This window comes from Carex rostrata, chromosome 1 (genome assembly GCF_964058835.1).
Source record: "Carex rostrata chromosome 1, lpCarRost1.2, whole genome shotgun sequence".
Lineage (NCBI taxonomy): Eukaryota > Viridiplantae > Streptophyta > Magnoliopsida > Poales > Cyperaceae > Carex > Carex rostrata.
In genome coordinates, this window is record NC_135918.1 from 6918958 (window position 1) to 6940984 (window position 22027).

Below are 22027 nucleotides of genomic sequence, written 5' to 3' on the forward strand. Positions count from 1 at the left end.
TTTCCTCCAGATTTTCACAAGATGAATACTGTAAAATGACAAGATGAATACTGTAAAATTAACATGGCAATACTATAACATTAATAGATCAATACTCCATATCGCCTATCTATCATCTCTTTCTTCTAGATTTCCACAAGATGAATACTGTAAAATGACAAGATGAATACTGTAAAATTAACGAGACAATACTGTAAAATCAACATATCAATACTCTATATCGCTTATCTATCATCTCTTTCTTCCAGATTTACACATGATGAATACTGTAAAATGACAAGATGAATACTATAAAATTAACGGGGCAATACTATAACATTAACAGATCAATACTCCATATTGCCTCTCTATTATCTCTTTCCTCCAGATTTCATTTAAAATGCTAGATCTGTTACTGCATACAATGAAAAACAACAAATTCAACAGAAATAACTTACTAGATTCAATATTATAAAAATGGATTAGATCTTGTGATTGAGCAAAAAAAAGTTCTAGATCTGAGTAAATCTTCGAAGAAATGAAAACATTAAAAAAGAACAAGGGTCAGATGAGGAGAGGAGATGGATCTGATGAAGAGAGAAATTGGAGTAGAAAGCACTGACCTTTAAAAGCTCCTCGGTTCCTGCGACTGAACACGTGAACGAAACAAAAATGGCGAGAGAGAGAGAGAACAAATGAAAGAAATCCAGTGGTCTGATCGGGAAGAGAGAACGAACGAATTTCATTTAGAACGAGAGAGAGAGAGAACGAACGAACGAAACAAAAATGGCGAGAGAGGGAGAGAGAGAGAGAGAGAGAACGAATGAGATTAAAAAAAAAGGTAACCCGTGATCTGATCGAGAAGGTTTAAATAGGCGAAGGATTTGAATATCCGTTGAAGGTGGGGACCATCGCTGTTAAAGGCAAGTGGATAAAGTTTGTGGACAGATGGTGGACAAAATCCAGTGGACAGAAATATTTTCTCTAATTAAATAGCTAACCTAATTAATAGATCTAGAATTAATGCAAAAGAGGAGGGAGAGCTCTTTGCTCTTTTGTGTAGCCACCACAAAGTGAGGAGAGAGAAAGATAGATGAGAGTCACATGTGAAGTGCTCTTTATATAGAGAAAAGTTATTACAACTTTGGAGTGAATAAGACCAAATTGCCACTTCTTTTGTCACATGCAATCATATGTCATCTTTGTGTGACCAATCACACCATGGCTAATCATGCCTCATGGTGTGCCTCTCAATTGCATATTTAATTCTAAATTAATTAATGTTCAGGTTATAATAATAATGTAATGTACATTATTATATTTATGTGACACAATATTATGCTATGTAATATATATATATATATATATATATATATGGCTGTGGCTAATTTGCTGCCGGCAGCATTTCTGCCGGCAGTGCTGCCACTGTTTTTTTTATTTTGTGATGTCCAAACAACAAATCCAAACCGTTAGATGTTTAATCTATATTATAATCTACTTGGATACCAAATTTTACATTTTTTGGAATTTTTTTACTATATATTAAGCTGGTTTGAAAACTGCTGATTTCAATGCTGCAGAAATTTACTGAAATCAGAGGTTTTCAAACTAGCTTAATATATAGTAAAAAAATTCCAAAAAATGTAAAATTTGGTCTCCAAGTAGATTATAATATAGATTAAATATCTAACGGTTTGGATTTGTTTTTTAGATATCACACGGCTAAATATAGCCCCGGCAGCACCTCTGCTGAAATGCTGCCAGCAGCAATTTAGACTGACCCTATATATATATATATATTATATTTTACCAAATAATATTCTTGACATATCTAATATAATTTACACTAAGCTATTACAACAATGTATTTTATTTCATATCATATGAAATATCACACGCCATACAAATATAAAATAACTTTCTTGTTTTTTGTTTAGTTAGTGTGACCTTTATCGAGGATCTATGTTAAATTAGTAATGGTATAAATCATTTTATTTGTTCTAGCTACACATTTTAGTCACCCAATTAACATAGATGTAATGTAACCAGTTTACAAAACACGATCCTATAGTAATGTTATGAATAACATTACTTGTGTTCATTTCTTGCCTCATGATATTATGAATAATATACAAAGTAGGACGGTGTCATCTTTGTAATATATTCGTTTCCTGATCTCTCGAGTAAATTATAAATGAGGAGGGATCAAATGACACTCTTTTTTGGTGACATCGGATAACATCGTGCATTTTTAAAGTTTTTAAAGTCCAAACGGTCAATCCAAACCGTTCAACTTGATGGATATGTTAAAATGTGCTTGCAGATCAAATTTTATATTTTTTGGAATTTTTTTACTATTTATTAAGTATTTAACAAAATCGCTATATTCAGACAGTTGAATTTTTGTACCCATCTTAATAAATAGTAAAAAAATTCAGAAAAATGTAAAATTTGATCTGCAAGCACATTTTAACATATGCAATACAAATCATTGTCCTTGTATGCAGTACCAATCAACCTGTTCGTCCTTAGTTCCTGAAAGGTGCATTTAGTTGGAGTGAAGGTAACTGAGCAATATAGCTGTTCTGTTATTTTGCTTACAGACAAAAGATTTTCAGAAAAGGAAGGGACATATAAGACGGATGATAAGGACATATTTTCAGTACATAATAGTACGCTACAGGGCGATGCTACAGTGCAGAACAGTGCGACGCTACAAGACAGCGGCGGCTAGGGTTTGGTCCGAGCTCTGATACCATGAAAGTTATTGAAAGTTGAAATTTCTGTATATTCCAATAAACCATTATGTACAAATTTATAGATAAAAGGAAATCTAGAATATAAAATAACAACTATTACCTAATTACAATTAGCTATTATTACTATTATTTCTTTCCTTTAAGATGAGCCAAGTTGAAGAGATATTCAATGTATGGAATTAGTGTAATTCAGGCAATATGCAAATTGACTTGTTAAATTGTTATTTGTAGTACTTTATTTTTCTTAGCTAATTTTATATGCGTTGGCTGCTATATTGAATCTCTCTGAGATTAATTGTATGTAGCATAGTGACATATGAGTTACTTGAATTTGATTCGGTGAAGTACAAAATAAAACAGATAATTTGAAGAACATAAATTTTCGTTCGCTTTAAAATATTTTTTCAATTTTATCACATTTTTAGAATTTTTTTATTTTTATTCCCAACCAGCAATTCAAAATCCGATCAACAAATTTTTTTGAACTCCTATTTGGAAATTACATTACTGCATATGTAATATTTCAGGATGAGGGATCCAATTACACCGTTTTATTTTGACACATTTTGACACCATATTTTTATAAGTCATTTTTGCGAATTCAAAATTCAAATAGTCTATCCGAACCATTCAACATGATGTCCGTATTAAAATGTACTTTGAGACCAAAATTTACATTTTTTTGGAAATTTATTACTATTTATTTATAATTTTTTAAAATTGTTGTTTTTCAATGATCCAAAATTGCCTGAAAATAACAACTTTGTACACATCTTAATAAATATTGAAAAAAATTCAAAAAATGTTAAATTTGGTCTTCAAGCACATTTTAATATGGAGATCATGTTGAACGGTTCGGATCGTCTGTTTGAATTTTAAAATCGCAATATGACTTATTTTAGTGTCAAGATATGTCACCATAAAATGATGTAATTGGATTCCTCCTCATATTTCAGTCTCAATTCACTTCCATAGTTATTGAAAAACAATTAGACTAAAACCTGACTTTTAAGTATTGAGTTCTAAAACCCCAATTTCTTTGGATACCTCATACCACAACACCACTAATCAAGAGAACTCAATTGAAACCTCTAAAAGAAAACACACTCTTAGACTGTGCCTGAAATCTTAGAAGATATACAAACTTGAAAGCTCTTAATTCTCCCAAATCCAAAGTTCAGACCATAAACCCACAAAACCCAAAGTTCAAAAAGACAAAAAGGAAGCATGGAAACAAGTGTATAATTACGGACAAAACGAAAGTAGTATTATATGTAGCAGATAATTTTTTCAAATGTGCCGTCCTTTAATCGTTGAAGCAAAGACAGAGAGGAAGGTATTAGCAGGACGAGATAAATTTTACCGTTCAGGTTAATTTGTTTTTTTTTTTTTGCTTAATTAATAAGTTTGCGGAATTAAGTTTTTGAATTATTCCGTTCAGGACGAGATGAATTGTTCCATCCTCTGAACACAATCAATTCGGTTTACATAGAAATCAAAATTTCCGACACTCCAATACTTCATATATAACTCTCGTATCCGTATTGATTTACATAGAAATCAAAATTTATTGGAATCGGCACTCTTCTGCTATGTTACTCCAGTACTTCGTATATAACTCTCGTATATGTATTGTAGCGCAAGTATTCTCTTGGGCTTTTGGCCCACGAGCTGGTTCAGCTCGCTCGTTGTCAAAACAAGCGAGTCACGAACCACTTTTTCAGCTCGGATCCGAATGTTAGCTCGTTCATAATTCGCTCGTTGTTAAAATGAACAAGTCATAAGCTTGATCTTACTCAGACCGAGCTGGCTTGTTGCCAGCCCTAAACTCAAGTAATGATCACGGTTTAATATGAGAACTTTATAAAAAATAGAAAATAAATCTTGTATCCTAAATTTGTATACCTTGTAATGTTATTATAATTTTTTTTGTAATAACGGAAGTAATAAACACAGTTTCACTATAATTAAAAATAATATATATATACTAGTAATCAAATTTGTAAAGAAAAATAGTTAAATACTATATTTATCTACAATATAACACATGTGAACCCAACTGGATTCAAATCTCGCCTTCAGCAGAAAAAAAGAGTGCGCGGTGCACAGGCTCGGTCCGCAGGTGCCGTGCGTGGTTCAGAGGCGCGGTCCACGGGTGCGGCACGCGGTCTACGGGCACTGGGATCATATGCGGCGCGACCAATGCATACTTAAGTGTTGAAGCTCATAATTTGAAAATTTCATGGAAATTCAACGGCTGAGCATCATTTAGAAAAAAAAAAAAACAGTAAATCAGAATCCTTGCAGGATCACATTAAGCTTCTTAATAAGGAGGAGAGATATAGATGTATTGTATTTTTTATTTTTGAAAATAACTGTATCGTGTATTCATATCGTATCCGACACCGTACCCGAACCCCTAGCTATATAACATAGCCCTTCTGCAATATTTTTTTATTTTTATTTTCTATTAATAAAAAAATCGGGAGGAAAGCACCGAATTTTTTATTAATAGAAAATAAATTAATAAAATATCGAGATTGGAGATCGGTTTTGATTTTTGTCGAGAACTAAGAAGTACGGGCTACGTTAACCCGTCCAGCAGACGGGTCTAATTAACCCGTCCGGGTTACATCCCTAATTAACCAATTCCTAATCTTAGCGGTTAAAAAAACAAAAAACTCAAAACCCGGACGGGTTTACCCTTCCCGTCCAGACCAAGGAAAAAAAAAAAAAACCCAAAACCCGGACGGGTTCACCCTTCCCGTCCAGTCCAAAAAAAAAAAAAAAAAAAAGCAAGCCCGGACGGGGAAGTAAGACCCGTCCGAGAAACTTCACATTTCAAACATCATGCTTATATATTTTTTGTTTTTTCTATTATATTATTATATTATATTATATTATATTATATTATATTATATTATATTATGATTTTATATATATTATATTATTTTTTTATATTATATTATATTACTTTTTGTTTTATATCGAATATAATAATATAATATAAAAAACAAAAAATAATATAATATAATAACATAAAATAATATAATATATATAAGTAGGGCTGGCAAAAAAATTCGTAGTTCGTGATTCGATTCGGGTTTGATTCTAGTTTAATTCGATTCAAAATGGGTTCGAATTGAAACAAATCAAACCAGGTTCGATTTCGAAATTAATTCAAACCAAACTCAAACCTAGCCTGGTTCGATCGAAATGGGTTCACGAACTTTGTTTTTTCCTGGTCTGGACCGGAAGGGTGAACCCGTCTAGGTTTTGGGTTTTTTTTTTTTAACCGCTAAGATTAGAGATTGGTTAATTAGGGATGTAACTCGGACGGGTTAATTAGACCAGGCTAGGTTTGAACCCATTTCGATCGAACCAAGCTATGTTTGAGTTTGGTTTGAATTAATTTTGAAACCGAACCTAGTTTGATTCGTTTCAATTCGAACCCATTTTGAATCGAATTAAACTAGAATCAAACCCGAATCGAATCACGAACTACGAATTTTTTTAACAGCCCTACTTATATATATTATATTATTTTATGTTATTATATTATATTATTTTTTGTTTTTATATTATATTATTATATTCGATATAAAACAAAAAGTAACATAACATAATATAATATAATAATATAATAGAAAAAACAAAAAATATATAAGCATGATGTTTGAAATGTGAAGTTTCTCGGACGGGTCTTACTTCCCCGTCCGGGCTTGCTTTTTTTTTTTTTTTTTTTTTTTTTGGACTGGACGGGAAGGGTGAACCCGTCCGGGTTTTGGGTTTTTTTTTTTTTCCTAGTCTGAACGGGAAGGGTAAACCTGTCCGGGTTTTGAGTTTTTTGTTTTTTTAACCGCTAAGATTAGGAATTGATTAATTAGGGATGTAACCCGGACGGGTTAATTAGACCCGTCTGCTGGACGGGTTAACGTAGCCCGTACTTCTTAGTTCTCGACAAAAATCAACCGAATTTTTTATTAATAGAAATAAAATAAATAAAATATTTAAAAACAACACTACTTTTGGTTATTTGTCAAAACTAGGTAGATCGGGTTTTCTAAACCCGTCCCACCGGACGGGTCCAATTAACCCGTCCCGATTAATTGTAGTTAATCCTTAATCACCATGACGGAAAAAAAAAAAAAATACCTGGCCGGGTCCTGTTAACCCGTCCCACGCCAAAAAAAAAAAAAAAACAAAAACAAAAGCTGGCCGGATCCTCTTAACCCGTTCCACGCCGAAAAAAAAGTAAAAGGAGACACAAAGCACCTTGAGGCCCATTGAAAAGTTTGAGCGGTCGTCTTTACTATTGATAGATGCTGCTGGGAGAAGAGTAACCAAAACTACCTCTAGTTCCTGGAAATATTAAATGAAACAAAATTAAGAGCCAAAAACAGCTCAATTCAAATTTTAATAAATAGTTGATCTCACCTCAAAATCAAGGAGAGGAGGACCTGATTCTGTCAACAAAGCAGCAGTGAGAACATGATGAAGGCTGCTTGTGGCAACATATGCAATTTCTTGATCTTTCTTACACCTTGTTGGTCAAAGGAGTTAAAATATTAAACAACAATTTGCTTGAAGTATTCCTTTTCAAAGAAGTATAAAAAAAATGTTTAAGAGTATAAATATACAAGTCCAATATTGTAGGGATGAGCCTTGGCAATGCCGCCTTTAGCTGAGATCTTGTAATCAGACCAACCATTTCTCCCAAGGCTTCAACGGAAGATATCCGCACCTGACCATATAACAAAAATTATACACAAATAAAGTTTGGTTGAAACTCGTACTGCACTCATAGAGTCTCAGGCTCCCTTTTTGTTCTTTAACATCTATGTATTTTACAATCAGGCACTTATTTTACTCTTCTCCCAGCAGCATCTATCAATAGTAAAGATGACCGCTCAAACTTTTCAATGGGCCTCAAGGTGTTTTGTGTCTCCTTTTATTTTTTTTCGGCGTGGGACGGATTAAGAGGACCCGGCTAGCTTTTTTTTTTTTTTTTTTTTTTCGACGTGGGACGGGTTAACAGGATCCGGCCAGGTATTTTTTTTTTTTTTTTTTTTACGGAACAGGACGGGTTAACAGGACCCGGCCAGGTATTTTGTTTTTTTTTTTTTTTTTTCCGTCATGGTGATTAAGGATTAACTACAATTAACCGGGACGGGTTAATTGGACCCGTCCGGTGGGACGGGTTTAGAAAACCCGATCTGCCTAGTTTTGACAAATAACCAAAAGTAGTGTTGTTTTTAAATATTTAATTTATTTTATTTCTATTAATAAAAAATTCGGCAAAAATCAAAATCGATCTCCAATCTCGATATTTTATTAATTTATTTTCTATTAATAAAAAATTCGGAAGGAAAGCACGCGCTACTTCTCCAACTCTAGTTAGTAGTTACTCTACTTTCTAACCATGTCAATGGATTGGTCAACACATGCCGTAAACCAGTCCCTCCCTCCTACACGCGCGCGCGCACACAGAGAACCATCGCAAACACTCCGAGCCAAGCCCCAAATCCGACCGCATCTTCCCACCCGTGTCCGACACTCGGACACTCTCCAGTCTCTCCTAACATGCTCGCGTCAATCCTCCTGAAGGAGGTAGTGGGGAAGCTAGCATCACCTGTTTGGGAGCAGCTTGCGCTGCTCTGGAATTTTAAGAGCGATTTGGATGAGATGATCAGCACTCTGCTCACTATTGACGCGGTGCTCTGTGAGGCCGAGAAGCAATCCTTGAAAGACCGAGCTGTGCACCTCTGGCTCAAGCAGCTAAAACTTGTTTCCTATGAAATTGATGACTTGCTGACTGATTTTGAGATCAGAGTTCCGGTGCAAAAAGAAGTAGTTTGCGACGACATGCTGAATAAGGTTTGTTGCTTTTATAGTTTATCCTGTATTCATTTCTCTTTTTAGCCAACAGAGTTTTATTAAATTGATCGTTCAGAGTTTGATGTGATTTTGTAATAGTTTGTTCAGTAGTCAGTACATTGATTTCAAACTCAAAGAGACTTGATTTGTCAAGAATTAGACGCCAATCACAACCTTACACGTGGAAAACTCTAATCTGACAAGTTTTCAGATTAACAATTCTATCTTTGGAAAATAACCACAACATAGGGGTGTAATTGTGTAAACGGTTGGATACGGATCGGATAGTGGTCTTACCATATCCTTATCCGTTATTTGTTATAAGAAGGATCTCTACAATTAAGCTACCAAAAGTCTAAAATGATTGTCAATAATAATTGTTTTGCTTATACAGCCATTTTATGTGTGAATTTCATAGATTTCCATAAGATGAGTGGTTTAATGAATGTAGTGGTAACTGGTTAAAGCATTCTGTTTTGCATGTTACTGATTAGGGAAGTTATTTTTTTTTAAGGTCAGGGGGTGAAATGCCAACTAACAATATGTATTAATGAAAGGAAAGTTTACAACCTAAGTGGAATTGTAAATACGTGATTATTGATTTAATTACAATTCTTTCTTGTGGATTGCAAGGTTCTTTTGTTATTCTCCCCGTCCTCCTCATCCAATCCCGCACTCTCTCGCTTTGTGGTTAGCCGTAAAATGAAGGAAATAAAGAAGAGAGTAGACAAGATAGCAGCACAGAGAAGTAAGTTCCATTTCAGTGTGGGCCCCAGCTTGGATGAGCAATTGGAGCTCGGCAGGAGAGAAACATTTTCAGAACTTGATAAGAACTACGAGACCACAATTATTGCTAGAGAGGAAGAGAAGGAAGAATTGATTCGGTTGGTATTAGAAACAGGAGATGAAGAAGAAATCTCTATTATTCCAATTGTTGGTTTGGGAGGTCTAGGCAAGACGACCATTGCAAAATTAGTTTATAATGATGACAGGGTGAAAGCAGCCTTCAATTTGCAGGCTTGGGTTTATGTCTCGCAAAAGTTCAATTTGGGTAGCATCGGCAAATCTCTTATAAAGGAGGCCAAAGAGAGTTGTCAAAACATGGACAATCTCCAGGATGTAAGCCAAAAACTTGAACAAATACTAAAATACAAAAAGTTTTTAGTTGTGTTGGATGACTTGTGGGAGGAAGATGGGACCAAACTAGAGGAGTTGAAGGTGATGCTTCAGGCTGGGAAGCAGGGAAGCAAGATCATAGTAACAACACGCAAAAAAATGGTTGCCACCCAAATTTGTGCTGCTAAGCCATATTGTTTAAAGCTTCTGACGGATGATGATTGCTGGGTTTTGTTTTCCCAGAAGGCATTCAGGTCTGGTGTGGAGAATGCTGAGGCCAGGTTTGTAGAAATTGGAAAGGAGATAGTCAAGAAGTGTGGTGGTGTACCATTAGCAGCAAAATCTATTGGGTACATGATGCGCACCAAGGATGCTATTGATGCGTGGTTAGCTGTGAAAGATAGCAACATGTGGGAGCTTGAGGATGATCACGTGCTATCATCCCTGAAGCTAAACTATTATAACATGTCTTCTGCTCTGAAGCTATGTTTTGCATATTGTGCTATGTTTCCCAAGGGCTGTGCAATTTATGAGGAAGATCTAATTCAACATTGGATCTCTCTTGGATTTTTCAAATCAATGCTTTGGAGCTTGGCAATGGAAAAGAAAGGAAAGTCATCCATCATAGAGCTTCTAGGCATGTCTTTCCTTCAGTACTCGCAATTGCAATCCAGGGTACTTCATATGCATGATTTAGTGTATGACCTTGCAAGATCTGTTGCCGGAGATGATATCCTTGTTCTTAATACCATAAACAGGACAAATGCTGATCTTGGAAGACATCATTGTCGATATGCATTTGTCGGTTTCTACGACTGTGACAGAGACTCTTCCTCAAAGAGCTTCAAAGCATTACCCAGCAAGGTGAGGGCACTTCACCTTAAGGTTCGCTCGAAGAAACATCTTCCAAAAAACATATTCACTCTTTCCAAATGTTTGCGTGTTTTGGACCTGAGTGGGTCCTCCATTGAAGAGTTGCCCGCTTCCATAACCCAGTTAAAGCAATTGAATTACCTCAATGCTTCAAAATTACCGATAAAAACATTGCCAGTTTCTTTTGGTGACTTGATAAACCTACAGATATTGATCCTTTCAGAGACCTTGCTCGAGGTGTTGCCCGTCTCAGTGTGCAAACTTCGAAAGCTTTGTTATCTGAACCTACAAGGTTGTTCTCAGCTACGCTCATTGTGTGAATCCATCAACAAACTCCAACTCTTGCAAAAGCTAAATCTATCCAATACAACAAGTTTTCAAGAGCTACCCTCAACGTTTGGAGACCTTTGTAAACTCCAGGTTCTGCATCTGTCAGGCTGTTCGCAGATTAAGAAATTGCCTGAATCAACTGGCAACTTGAACGAGCTTATTTACCTAGATTTATCTGGTTGTTCTCAACTCGACACATTACCAACATCTTTTCGTTTGCATATGAGACTAAACTTTCTAGATTTGTCAGACTGTGAAAACCTCAAGGAATTGCCGGATTCAGTCGGTAACCTTACTGAACTTGAGATATTGAATATAGAAAACTGCAGAAGTCTATCTTGCCTGCCAAGTGGTGTATGTAAGATGACCAACCTCAAGCAAATTAAGGGTCATGATGGAATTTGGGAAACTTTTCCTTTGGGTATTGAGCACCTGGTTCACTTACAAACACTTCCCATATATGTTGTGAGAACAAAGGCCAGAGAAAATGGCACCACATGCAGTAGCATTGTCGAGCTTGAACTTCTAAACCAACTACACAGGAAGCTAGAGATTCTAGGTCTTGAGAATGTTCAGTCTCCAGAGGATGCAGAGAGAGCAAAGTTATACAATAAAGCAGAGCTACGTCTTTTGATACTGCAATGGTCCGAGTGTGCAGTCAGACACGAAGAAAATGTGGTGATTGATGAGGCAGTTTTGGACAAGCTACGACCTCATGGAAATCTGAGATATATTCAATGTGAAGGGTACAGGGGCAGATGTTTCCCTAAATGGGTGATTGATTTACCATCTTCTCTTCCAAATCTTGTGCAGGTGAAATTATGCAATTTGCCTAACTGTGTTGAACTCCCTTTACTTGGCCAACTTCCAAATCTAGAAATCCTAGAGATACATACGGCACCGAGCATAAGCAAAGTGGACTTGGATTTTTCGAGAGGGGGCTTTCAAAAGCTCCGAGAGCTGAGTTTGTCTGGTATGGTGAACCTGGAAGGATGGTCAGTATTACAATCGAGTCCTGATGAGAAGCATCTCATATTCCCTAATCTTCGAAAAACATGCATAAGCAGATGCCCTAAATTGTTTTTTGAGCCCTCTTTTCCTAGAAGTAGAGAGTGGATTATAGTTGAAAGTAGTCGAGTACTCTCATCTAATGCAATGAGCCCAGTATTCCCAGATTCTCAATTTTCTAAAATGTATGTGAGAGGTTGCAGGGTCAATTTGGATGGCTGGAATATTTTCCGAAAGCTGAGTACTTTGGAGAGTCTGGTGATTGAGCATTGCAAAGATTTGATCACATTGCCGAAGGGCTTGCAAGGCCTAACGTTGCTCAAATCACTCTCAATTCTCAATTGCACAAATTTTGTTGCATTGCCAGAATGGATGGGACAGCTCGCCTCACTGAAGGAACTGTATATTCGTGATTGTTGGAAGTTGAGATCATTGCCGCAATGCATGCAACAACTCACTGCATTGACGACATTGAGAATCATCAATTGCAGCAAGGAATTGCTGAAACAATGCTCGAACAATGAGCATAGCAAGATTGCTCACATCAGGAATGTTGTGATTGAAAGGTATGCTTATTCCCTACTTAATAGATTGCTTATTCAGTTAGATTTACATGGTTCAAGTTGGAGGTACCATTGTTGCTTGTACATATTCCAGCTGGTGGAAGATTAGCCTTCTGTAGAAACCAAAATCTATACATCTATGGTGGTCTATTTGATGTGAAGAGTGAAGACAGCCCTACATGATTCAAGCTTGTTTGCTTGCAGTTCTAGATAGCTCTGTAAAATGCAATTAGGTTTAGTTCCTATTTTAATGTACTAACAGTAGAAACCTTTTGCCTTTTTTCTCCTATACAGGATGGAATCACGCGGAAATATCATTAGGGCTGTACAAAATCGCTCAAACTCGTAACTTGCTCGCTAACTGCTCGCTTTAACTCCCTCATTTACAACTCGAGTCAGTTTCAACTCGAGTTAGCAGACTCGTTTAATAAATGAGCTGAGTTTGAGCATACTCTAACTCGCTCATTAACAACTCAAGTTATACAAAATTCGTCACAATAAATCTCGCCCTTCTAAATGACTCCTAAGTTGGTGTTTGAATTTTTTATTTTGTTAGTTGTCTTATTATTTATGTTTGAATCATTTGTGTTTAGATAAACTCTTATTAAATCATTTAAATTATTTGTGTTTAGAAAAACTTTTACTATTATATAACTATAACTAAGAAAATTGACTGGTCAAACGAGTTATAAACGAGTTGTGAGTCAACTGGAGTTGGTTTTATAGCTTGTTATTGATATCCCAACTCGAATTGATTCACTCATTTACTAAATGAGCTAAGCACGAGTTAGTTGGAGGTAACTCACTCGAACTCAACTCATTTACAGCCTTACGCGGAATGATGGAAATGGTCAAGGAATTGGGCATCATAGAAAGAACAGGGATGGAATCAGAATCCAGCTCTGGTGGGGCTGGTCCGTTGCATACCAGTGAAATATAGTTTAATACTTGATATGCAAGACTGTTATATGTAAGTCAAATGACACTGATGAATGATGATTACGACTTCCATTTGGTAACAGCATCTGCTCAATATATTAATATGGTCTGTAGTGCTATAGTTCAGTATGACAGTATTGTATTGGTTTCCGGATATGGATTTTCTAGTTTTTTCAGATCGTTCGAAAATTTTAACGGCTTACTCAAATATTTAAAATAATTTAGTAAGCCTTGACTGTATCGTACTACGGAAATATTATCCGTTTTATAGTAGAAATACCGGTTGGAAAAAAGTGAACTTGCAATTAGAAAGTGGATATACAATTCAATTGCTCAATCACACGCCACTGAAATTATCATCTCTATGGTAACGGTGAAAATCAACTTTGATCAAAGTGCTTGAATGAGCAAACATGAATTCCATAAATAGTGTAATCAAGGAACTTAGCTTGGATTCATCCAAGAAATTTAGGACTATATATTTACAGACAATAATGCAATCCAAAATTAGCACATTTCTTATCATCCCTTTGGCATGTATTTAACCTACTTTTGCCAAGTTAAAAACTTGTCATCAACCATCGGCAAGCACTCTGCTTGAATTGCTAAGTTCTTTAGTACCCCTCGGCATGGATCCCCAAACATCGAGTTTGAAACAATAACTGTACAGTTGTTTCTTCCCACACATGCCTGCCAAAAAGAGGAGGCAAATGAATCAATACCAACTTCTATATATAAATGTAAAAGTCTGTACCGAATGCCTTTGCACTAACCTCAGTTACCAAGGACACAGAATTTGCAGCATGACATCTGCCTTGAGAGAACTGTTGGCAACTGCCACTAGGAGTTCCATAGCTTGCAAAAGTAATGCTTGATATTACATGTCCATCATCACAGTGCAAATATGCTTGTGGTGGGATGCTACTTACACTAACCTCTTCATTTAGTATATTTCGATCAGACCATGCCGAAAGAGGTGGGTAATCATTTTCTGATACTTGAGAACATACAGTTTTGGTATAGTGTAATTCGAGTGAAATCTTGGTAGGATCCCCTCCGGTTTCCTCGAATAGCACAAGCAGGTTGTCAGTTGATTTCAACCATTCTCTTGGGATGTGATACCTATTATCAAGCAAATTTAGAGTAATAGTATCACAAATGTAAATGTCAATTGATATAATCTTATGAATAGTCATTTGTGAGTTCTTAACTTCTCATAACAACAGAAATTTAGTATAGCATCCAATTTTTTCAAATGTTGGAATCCTGCAGCCATGTATCCAAGACAATAAAACATCTACTTATAATAAATATTTATGGAAAATGATTTATGACACAATGCATGGCCAATCTTCCCAGTGTACAGTGCTTGTAATCCTTTGTTTTTTTTTTTTTTTTTTTTTTTGTGTTTAACATTCCTTATTCCAATGACTGTTTCCAAGGCTATACCTTCATTTTTCTAGTTGCACAGCTTAACAGTAACTTTATCTTGGGGCACCTTTTAGCCTCGAAAACGGAGATTGCAAAACTTATAACCCGTAGTGATATATATAGCATACCATTCAGATATATACCTTCCTGACCTGCTAAACCTATTTTAACTTTGTGAATTATTTTTGCAGTCAACTAGCAGACACCTATTAGAGGCATTACTAAAACCTTCTTTGAGAAGAACAGTTAGCAGACACCTATTTGAGCCATTATTAAAACCTTCATTGAAAAGAATATGTACCAGCTTTGAGTGGGCAGTCCACAGTTTGTTGAACACTTGTCCTCATGATAAGCACCTCGATAGTCACAATAGTTGGTGCAACCGCCTTTTGGGGAGACCAGTGACCAGTAGCGGCCAATTGCACGGCCATTGACCCATGCCTGTCCTTTCCCCATACTTCCCAGGTCAAGTGCAACAGGGTCGGTGCCTTCGGGTGCATCAAATGAAGTCTGTACAGAAATAATAAAATTGCAACGGTCTGGTAAACTAAAACCCCCAATAAGATTTATCAGTATTCGATGGATCGTGAACCTACCTTGTACCATGTAAAGGGGGACGGGATACTATTGAAATCTATTTCGTTCCAGTCAGCATTTTGCTCACCTTCTAGAGTGTATACTTCAAAGTATTCTCCCTTCAGTCCCACCTAAATATGTAAATAGTTATTTCCATTAGAAGGATTTCTGTCAAAAAATGAACAAATGGAAAGAAAAAGGCATAAAAAAATGCCCGCTGCAGAGATTTTACCTGATATGTCCAAAGTAGCTCAGAGAGGTCGAGATCACCATCTTTCAACCCAGTTAGTTTTATTTGACCTCTGAAACCAGCTCCATCCTTCTCAAGGAAGGCACCATAGTTCTACACAAGAAATATAACACTCATATTACATCCCCCTCAACTAATTGGTCTTTTTTAAGGCAATTAAAGTTTTGTAATATTTTTGGTACCTGCAATCCAACAGTTACTGACAACAAGGCCACTTCATTGTATCCTTCAACCAATGTAACATTCTGGTGAACTGGGACCCAGTCACCCACCTTACTACCTTTAGTTTTTAAAAGCATGAAATAGAGATGCAAGAAGGAAATATATTAATTTTATATTATTGTAATCCTAATATTTCGATAAGCTAGCATTGAACTACTGCACTCTATTTGGTTCAACATGCTTTTGAGAATTAAATGGTCCTCACATTATCAATAAATTGAAAGCAAGTGTCCCTTTTCAGCATTTGCAAGAAGACCCCTGAGGTGTTAGTAAAATACAACTAAATTCCTACCATTTGTCAGCCTTGATTAATGACTGTTAGACTGTTAGTGCAATGCTTCAATACAATGATGGATAATACAATCTGGAATTCATACATCCCACTAGAGTTGTGGTCAATTGTGTCACTATAACATTCTTAGCACCTTTGTTAATGAATAAGACAGTTTTAGGGGATAATACAGAGTGGTCTTTTAACTTATTGAACATGTATGCTCTTTTTTAGCAAATACAAAAAAGGCAGGAGCTCTGTTGTAATTTATAAATAACAGGAGGACACTTTGCAAATTTAATTTTACTGAACAGTGTTATTTGTACCTCAAAAATTTTGGTACAGTCGAAAGAGATTAAATATCTCTTACAGGTATTACCGTATTAGCACAGCAACTTTTACAGGTAACAATGCAAGCAAAATCACAATAATCAAATTTAAAGATAAACATAATACAAAGGTCACAAGGCAGAAGAAGTTACCAGCATAGTGACCATTCACAAAAATGCGAACTATATCCCTACATTTGCCTATAGAAAGAGAGGGGGAAGTGCCATTCTGCTTCCAATATTCAACATCCTCGTTAGAAATATTAAACCTGAATTTGACCTCAAGTTAGGTTGCAACAGATTAAACATAAATTTGGTTCATCAGTACCTAGGATCTACCTTGTTATGTACCATAGGTAGTCAGAGGCATCCTTTGTCACATTCAAGTGCTCCAGTATGCCTTCAGCAGTAAAGCTATCATCGCCCCACGCACCAATTGGTTCTTCATAAGACACCCAATTATTAGAAAAGTAATCATTTCCATCTTTTAGGGCCAAATAGTTAAATTCTGTCACATTTGCATAACCAGGCGGAGACCCGGACTCAACAGACTTTATTGAAGTTTGTGCAACAACCTAAAGAAAAGAAAATAACTTCAAATTTTCAAATCATTGCTATTGGGCCTTTCTTATTATTTAATTCTGATAGTGTGCAGGCTAGTAAGGCTTCATTGAGGATTAGTTTCCAATTTCTGGTTAAAACTAGAGGCATTACCTGTACTGATTAGTAGCAAACTAGCAATTAAAGACCAATCATTTATCTTCACGGGAAATTCTTAATAATAAAAAGCATGATGAGCATCTTTAAAATAAGCAACACTACACTGTACAAGCTAAAATGGTATATCATGATTCAACAGAAGACAGAAGTTATAGATACAATAAAAGAAATAGTGGTACAAAGGGTATGCTATGTCAGTTTTGCACAATTCATTTCTCACAAGGAAAATGATAAAAATAAAACAACTATGACCACCTTAGCAGTGTTATAAGCGACAGTTTTACAGTCTGGCAATATGCTGACTGACCATGGGGGCAGACTGTATGTTTTCCCGAATATTCGAACTGAGACTGTTTTCTGTTCATCAATATTGGCTAGAAATAGTGAACATATACTGACGTCTTCTGGAAGAGTTATGTTTGGATTTACATACTCACTGGCATATATGTGTGCCTGCAAATTGAAAAAGAAAATAACAATAAAAAGCCCAAAACATAATTTTTGGCAGGAAAGCCAAATATTGCTGGTATGCTTTTGCTTTCTAGCAAAGTTAAAAATGTATAAGACAAAATATGACTCATTCATGACAGCTCATTTTTAAATTGGTAATCAGTTTACTTCTTTTAAAGCAATTAATATGATAAGTTAATAAACATAGAAATATAAAAAGAGCAATAAATAAAAAAGAACACTCAATAGCAGTATGGTCTTCTATTGGCTAGCATTTGCTGGTATCAGAACAAGCTTTGGTCGTCAGTTACATTATCCAAAAAATGTCACTTTTACAAAAAGAATAAATAAAAAAATAAAACTAAGAAGAGTAAACATAAAATGCTAAAAAGAAGAACAAGAATCAGTTGCATTGAATACAGTGAGGCTTGGGCTGGCTGCCATTTGCTGGTTTCATAACATTAAGGTGGCACTATGCATCCCCTTAGTCATTTGATGTTCAGTTTTGATTACAACAGCACACATTAACAAAGATTTGTGATAAACAATAACCAATCATAAAAGAAAAGAACCTCTTGCATTGGACCCAGTTTTACATACTGTGGTGACCCATCAACAGTTACAAGAGCAGGCTCGCAGAGTCTAATAGCTGTGTGAAGGTCCCTTAGGTGTCCCCACTTAGGCTCAGTTATTACACCTGTTATTACTCATATTAACAATATGACAAGCAAATTTGTTTTGATATGCAGAGTCAAGTAACATACCATATTCATCAATAGGGGCATCATAGTCATAACTTGTTATATAATTGGGGCCCCCAGATGTCCTCCCGAAGTTTGTACCACCAAAGAACTGGGAGAAGATTTTAAAAGCATGAAGAGACAGGAAAGAAAAGCTGAAGAAAGATATGAGACTCTGGCCATATTATATAATTAGAGTAAAAATTACCATATAGTAATTATGGAAGCTACCTCCCCGTTGGAAAAACCGAGCAACAGCAAATGAATTGTCTTTAACGGGTCTATGCGGCACCCGCCCACCCCAATAAGCAAACCTACAGTAAAAGAATTTATAGTGTTTGTTCTTTATTGACCGAAAGACCAATTCAGGCTAGCTAAAATGAAACAACTTAAACAAATGTATTGCAAAACAATCAAATAAGCAACCATCCATTCCAATCTTCAGTCCAAAAAGTTGGCTTCCCGTAAGAATTTGGCTTGAAACCATCACAGTAAAATCCATTACAGGAGTTAATCTGCAGAACCAAACAAAAAAATTATAGGTACAATGAAGAAAATAATAATGAACAAACAAACAGTATAAGCGAGGTGTGAGCACTTACAATTTCTTCTGGTGCATCAGACTGCTGACACATTACCCAGGGTACACCAGCACCAAGTCCAAGTGCCATGCTAGCTGCCCATTTTACATATGATTTGCCACCTTCTCCATAGCTTGATTCAATATTTCCGTACTCATTTTCTATCTACAAAATACTCTTTTTCGATCAATGATGATATAAATAAAAAGTTAATAATGAATATATAGGATAGAGAGATTTCAACAGGTGCTAAGATACATAAATACTAAATAGTTGAACAATAGATTCGATGTTCTACCTGTGCTAATATAATGGGACCACCTTGCCATGAAAAAAGCCTCTCTTCTAACATTATATCCACTATTTTTTTCACGAACTTCTCCATTTCCTCCTAAGAAATTGAGGTATATAGCAAAGGCAGATTATCATAACCAAGAATTACAACTTAAACAATGACCAAAACAATAGCATACTCTAACATTGTTTTACAAAAATCAAATCCAATCCTACATGAGATTAGGTATGCACCTTGAATGGCTCATTATCAGTACGAAATTCAATGCCAGGAATATCTCTCAACCAAACTGGGAACCCCCTGCAAAAAGTTGAAGGCAAGTACCTTCGATATTATAAACTAGCATACATATAGGGAAAAGGAGCACAATCTTATTGCAGAAAATTCGACAAAAAAAAGAGCAAATCCCATACCACTAAATACAATAAACTAGTACACAAATTGGAAAAGAGAAGCAGAATCTTATTGTAGAGACTAGAGAATTAAAAAAAAATGGAAATGGTGAGAACAAATCTTAATTAAAAAAAAAAATAACTTTTTAAGGTCATCCCAATTTCATTCAGTGCCAAAACAAAGGTAAACTCACACAACATAATGTTTAGTCATGAAGTTCGAATTAAATGAAAAAAATCTTAAGAGAAAATTGGCATACCCAAAGTTCCATTCTGCACAAACATATGGTCCAATTCGAAGGTGCAGATACAGCCCTTGTTCAGCAACCAACTTTGTAAACTTCACAAGGTCAAACCTTCCTTCAAAATAATACTGTCCAAATAAAAGGAAAAGAAGAGTTAGAAAACTAGGTTCTTGCCATGTTGGATTTACTGATCAGTACTACTGCCACACCAATGCTAGATTTTATGGTTATGGGTACACGACGCAGCAGTCCATTATACAAACCTGACCTCTTGCTGGTTCATGCCCATTCCAAAAGACGTATGTTTGTACCAGATCAACACCCGCTGCCTTCCTATTTGCAATTATGCTTGGCCACATCTATTTAGACAGAGAAAAAGAATAAATCAGTAAATTCCACCAAATTAAAAAATTGATTGAGGTTTTGGCGGCTTGATTATAACACTGTAGAGAACTGAGTATCATTTTGATCATCTTCATTGGACATGGTTATGATTAAGTACTAAGAAAAAGGTGGCTTAGAACTACTAGTAAACATTTGGTGCCAAATGAGATTTACAAGAGATTTACAAATTCGTCCCAAATATAGAACTTCAATGTTCAGCAAGACTGAAATATTTAATAACCGACGATTTCTACTTACGGAATATGAGAAAAGAAGCAAAATTACTTCGAGATTATCACAAGTTCTCCATTCATTTACCAGTAATAATAATAATAATAATAATAATAATAATAATAATAATAATAATAATAATAATAATAATAATAATAATAATAATAATAATAATAATAATAATAATAATAATAATAATAATAATAATAATAATAATAATAATAATAATAATAATAATAAATTCAAGCTGGATAAAGACTTGAATGCCATACCTGAGGAGTGGCACGGGGGTAGTGAATTCCAGCTGAAATCAGCATTCTTCGCTCGCCACCAAGTACAAGCGCTCGATGATCATAGCTCACATTGAACGGCTCGAAGTAGGTCGCCGAGACTCCCACCGCCACCGCTAGATGCAGCGTCGCCAACACGACCGCGGCGGTGGTTAGACAGAGCCTTGGACGAGATCGTATACTCTTTTCTGGCATCTCTCTTGAATCTGCGCTAGCTCTCAGTTGGACTTGGAGACGATAGCAAAGAAGAAGACCATATAAAAACGGAAACTTTGTGAGTCTTTTTTTGTTTTTGAGATGAGGAAACTTGTAAGTTTCGACTATTGGTGGGACAGTGAAAGTGATATATATATCATGTAAGCCCCTCAAAAATTGAATTATTATCCGGGGTGAGGCTATGGTTTAATATCTCCTAAATGGAATTATTACATGGAGTGAGGTTGTTTGTGCTAATATGCATATGAAGCATTGTTGTAAAAAAACGTAAATTTAGACCGATTAATCGGCTGATTAGTCGTTGGCAATAATCAATTCGTCACGAATTTTTCCAATAATAGTCGATTATTTTCGATTATTCCCGATTAATAGCTTGGCGGTACCTTGTCTGTCTGATAACCGCATATTGTTATTTATAACACTGATCTGAAGTGAGGTTATGGATATATTTTTTTATTTTAGAGTTTAGACCCTGAATCTAAATCATTAAATATGATCTTACTATAAAAATATACTTGTAAAATAAATATTATATTTTTTAAGAATTTTTTACTATTTTTCTATGAGGAAGATTAAAATGTCTCTATTTTGTGTATTTTCATCACGTTTCTATTTTTTAATTTTCTAATAACAAAAAATATTCAAAACATATATGTCAAAATAAATTGTTAGATGCGATCTATATTATTTTCTCTATATGCACATATATTTATCACGTTTTGGTTTAGTATATTTATGTGAATCAATATGTTGAAATCAACCTACATAATTTATCCATGTCAATGTATTTTTATAAGCTTTTATATCTTTCAAATAAAAGTCAAAATGTTATAATCTTTTATATATGCATAAAGAAATGATATATCAAATCTAACAATTCTATTTTGACATTTGAAAAATAGATGTAACGGAGGCAAAAAAAAATAGATATATATATATATATATATATATATATATATA

General features: G+C 35.3%; 3 protein-coding genes across 4 annotated transcripts; 1 reads left to right on the plus strand and 2 right to left on the minus strand.

Annotated features, from left to right (window-relative positions):
- Nucleotides 1–3468: 3468 nt before the first annotated feature.
- LOC144553326 (protein SHOOT GRAVITROPISM 6-like) lies at nt 3469–7477 on the minus strand. Its single transcript, XM_078301473.1, has 4 exons — nt 7379–7477; nt 7176–7281; nt 6972–7100; nt 3469–3486 (listed from the first exon to the last, which is right to left on the minus strand). The coding sequence occupies exons 1-4, from the start codon at nt 7447–7449 to the stop codon at nt 3469–3471; spliced, it is 324 nt and encodes a 107-aa protein (XP_078157599.1). The 5' UTR covers nt 7450–7477.
- Nucleotides 7478–8174: 697 nt separating this feature from the next.
- On the plus strand, nt 8175–13680 carry LOC144554809 (putative disease resistance protein RGA4). Its single transcript, XM_078303164.1, has 3 exons — nt 8175–8615; nt 9249–12508; nt 12800–13680. Exons 1-3 carry the CDS (start codon nt 8322–8324, stop codon nt 12852–12854), a joined length of 3609 nt encoding a protein of 1202 aa, XP_078159290.1. The 5' UTR covers nt 8175–8321; the 3' UTR covers nt 12855–13680.
- Nucleotides 13681–13813: 133 nt separating this feature from the next.
- BGAL9 (beta galactosidase 9) lies at nt 13814–21199 on the minus strand. Of its 2 annotated transcripts, none has more exons than XM_078303171.1 (19): nt 20834–21199; nt 20210–20305; nt 19962–20074; nt 19543–19609; nt 19313–19405; nt 19036–19179; nt 18860–18948; nt 18642–18747; nt 18458–18545; nt 18266–18390; nt 17499–17696; nt 16863–17098; nt 16677–16792; nt 15884–15981; nt 15684–15794; nt 15472–15582; nt 15177–15385; nt 14218–14566; nt 13814–14134 (listed from the first exon to the last, which is right to left on the minus strand). In XM_078303171.1, exons 1-19 carry the CDS (start codon nt 21044–21046, stop codon nt 13991–13993), a joined length of 2706 nt encoding a protein of 901 aa, XP_078159297.1. In that variant the 5' UTR covers nt 21047–21199; the 3' UTR covers nt 13814–13990. The 2 variants fall into 2 exon arrangements, with proteins under 2 accessions (XP_078159297.1, XP_078159302.1); XM_078303176.1 differs by having other exon boundaries at nt 20215–20305; nt 20834–21161.
- Between the last annotated feature and the right edge of the window lie 828 nt (nt 21200–22027).

Excerpts from the sequence above, each read along its gene's own strand:
- LOC144553326 (XM_078301473.1), bottom strand. The coding sequence starts at position 7,449 with ATGGTTGGTCTGATTACAAGATCTCAGCTAAAGGCGGCATTGCCAAGG. Across the intron at positions 7,282-7,378 it reads ATCCCTACAATATTGGACTT|GTGTAAGAAAGATCAAGAAA; the intron begins GTATATTTATAC and ends TTGACCAACAAG. Across the intron at positions 7,101-7,175 it reads CTCCTCTCCTTGATTTTGAG|GAACTAGAGGTAGTTTTGGT; the intron begins GTGAGATCAACT and ends TAATATTTCCAG.
- BGAL9 (XM_078303171.1), bottom strand. The coding sequence starts at position 21,046 with ATGCCAGAAAAGAGTATACGATCTCGTCCAAGGCTCTGTCTAACCACC. Across the intron at positions 18,949-19,035 it reads CTGATGCACCAGAAGAAATT|ATTAACTCCTGTAATGGATT; the intron begins GTAAGTGCTCAC and ends TTGGTTCTGCAG. Across the intron at positions 14,567-15,176 it reads GGACTGCCCACTCAAAGCTG|GTATCACATCCCAAGAGAAT; the intron begins GTACATATTCTT and ends GCTTGATAATAG.
- LOC144554809 (XM_078303164.1), top strand. The coding sequence starts at position 8,322 with ATGCTCGCGTCAATCCTCCTGAAGGAGGTAGTGGGGAAGCTAGCATCA. Across the intron at positions 8,616-9,248 it reads GCGACGACATGCTGAATAAG|GTTCTTTTGTTATTCTCCCC; the intron begins GTTTGTTGCTTT and ends GTGGATTGCAAG. Across the intron at positions 12,509-12,799 it reads AGGAATGTTGTGATTGAAAG|GATGGAATCACGCGGAAATA; the intron begins GTATGCTTATTC and ends TCTCCTATACAG.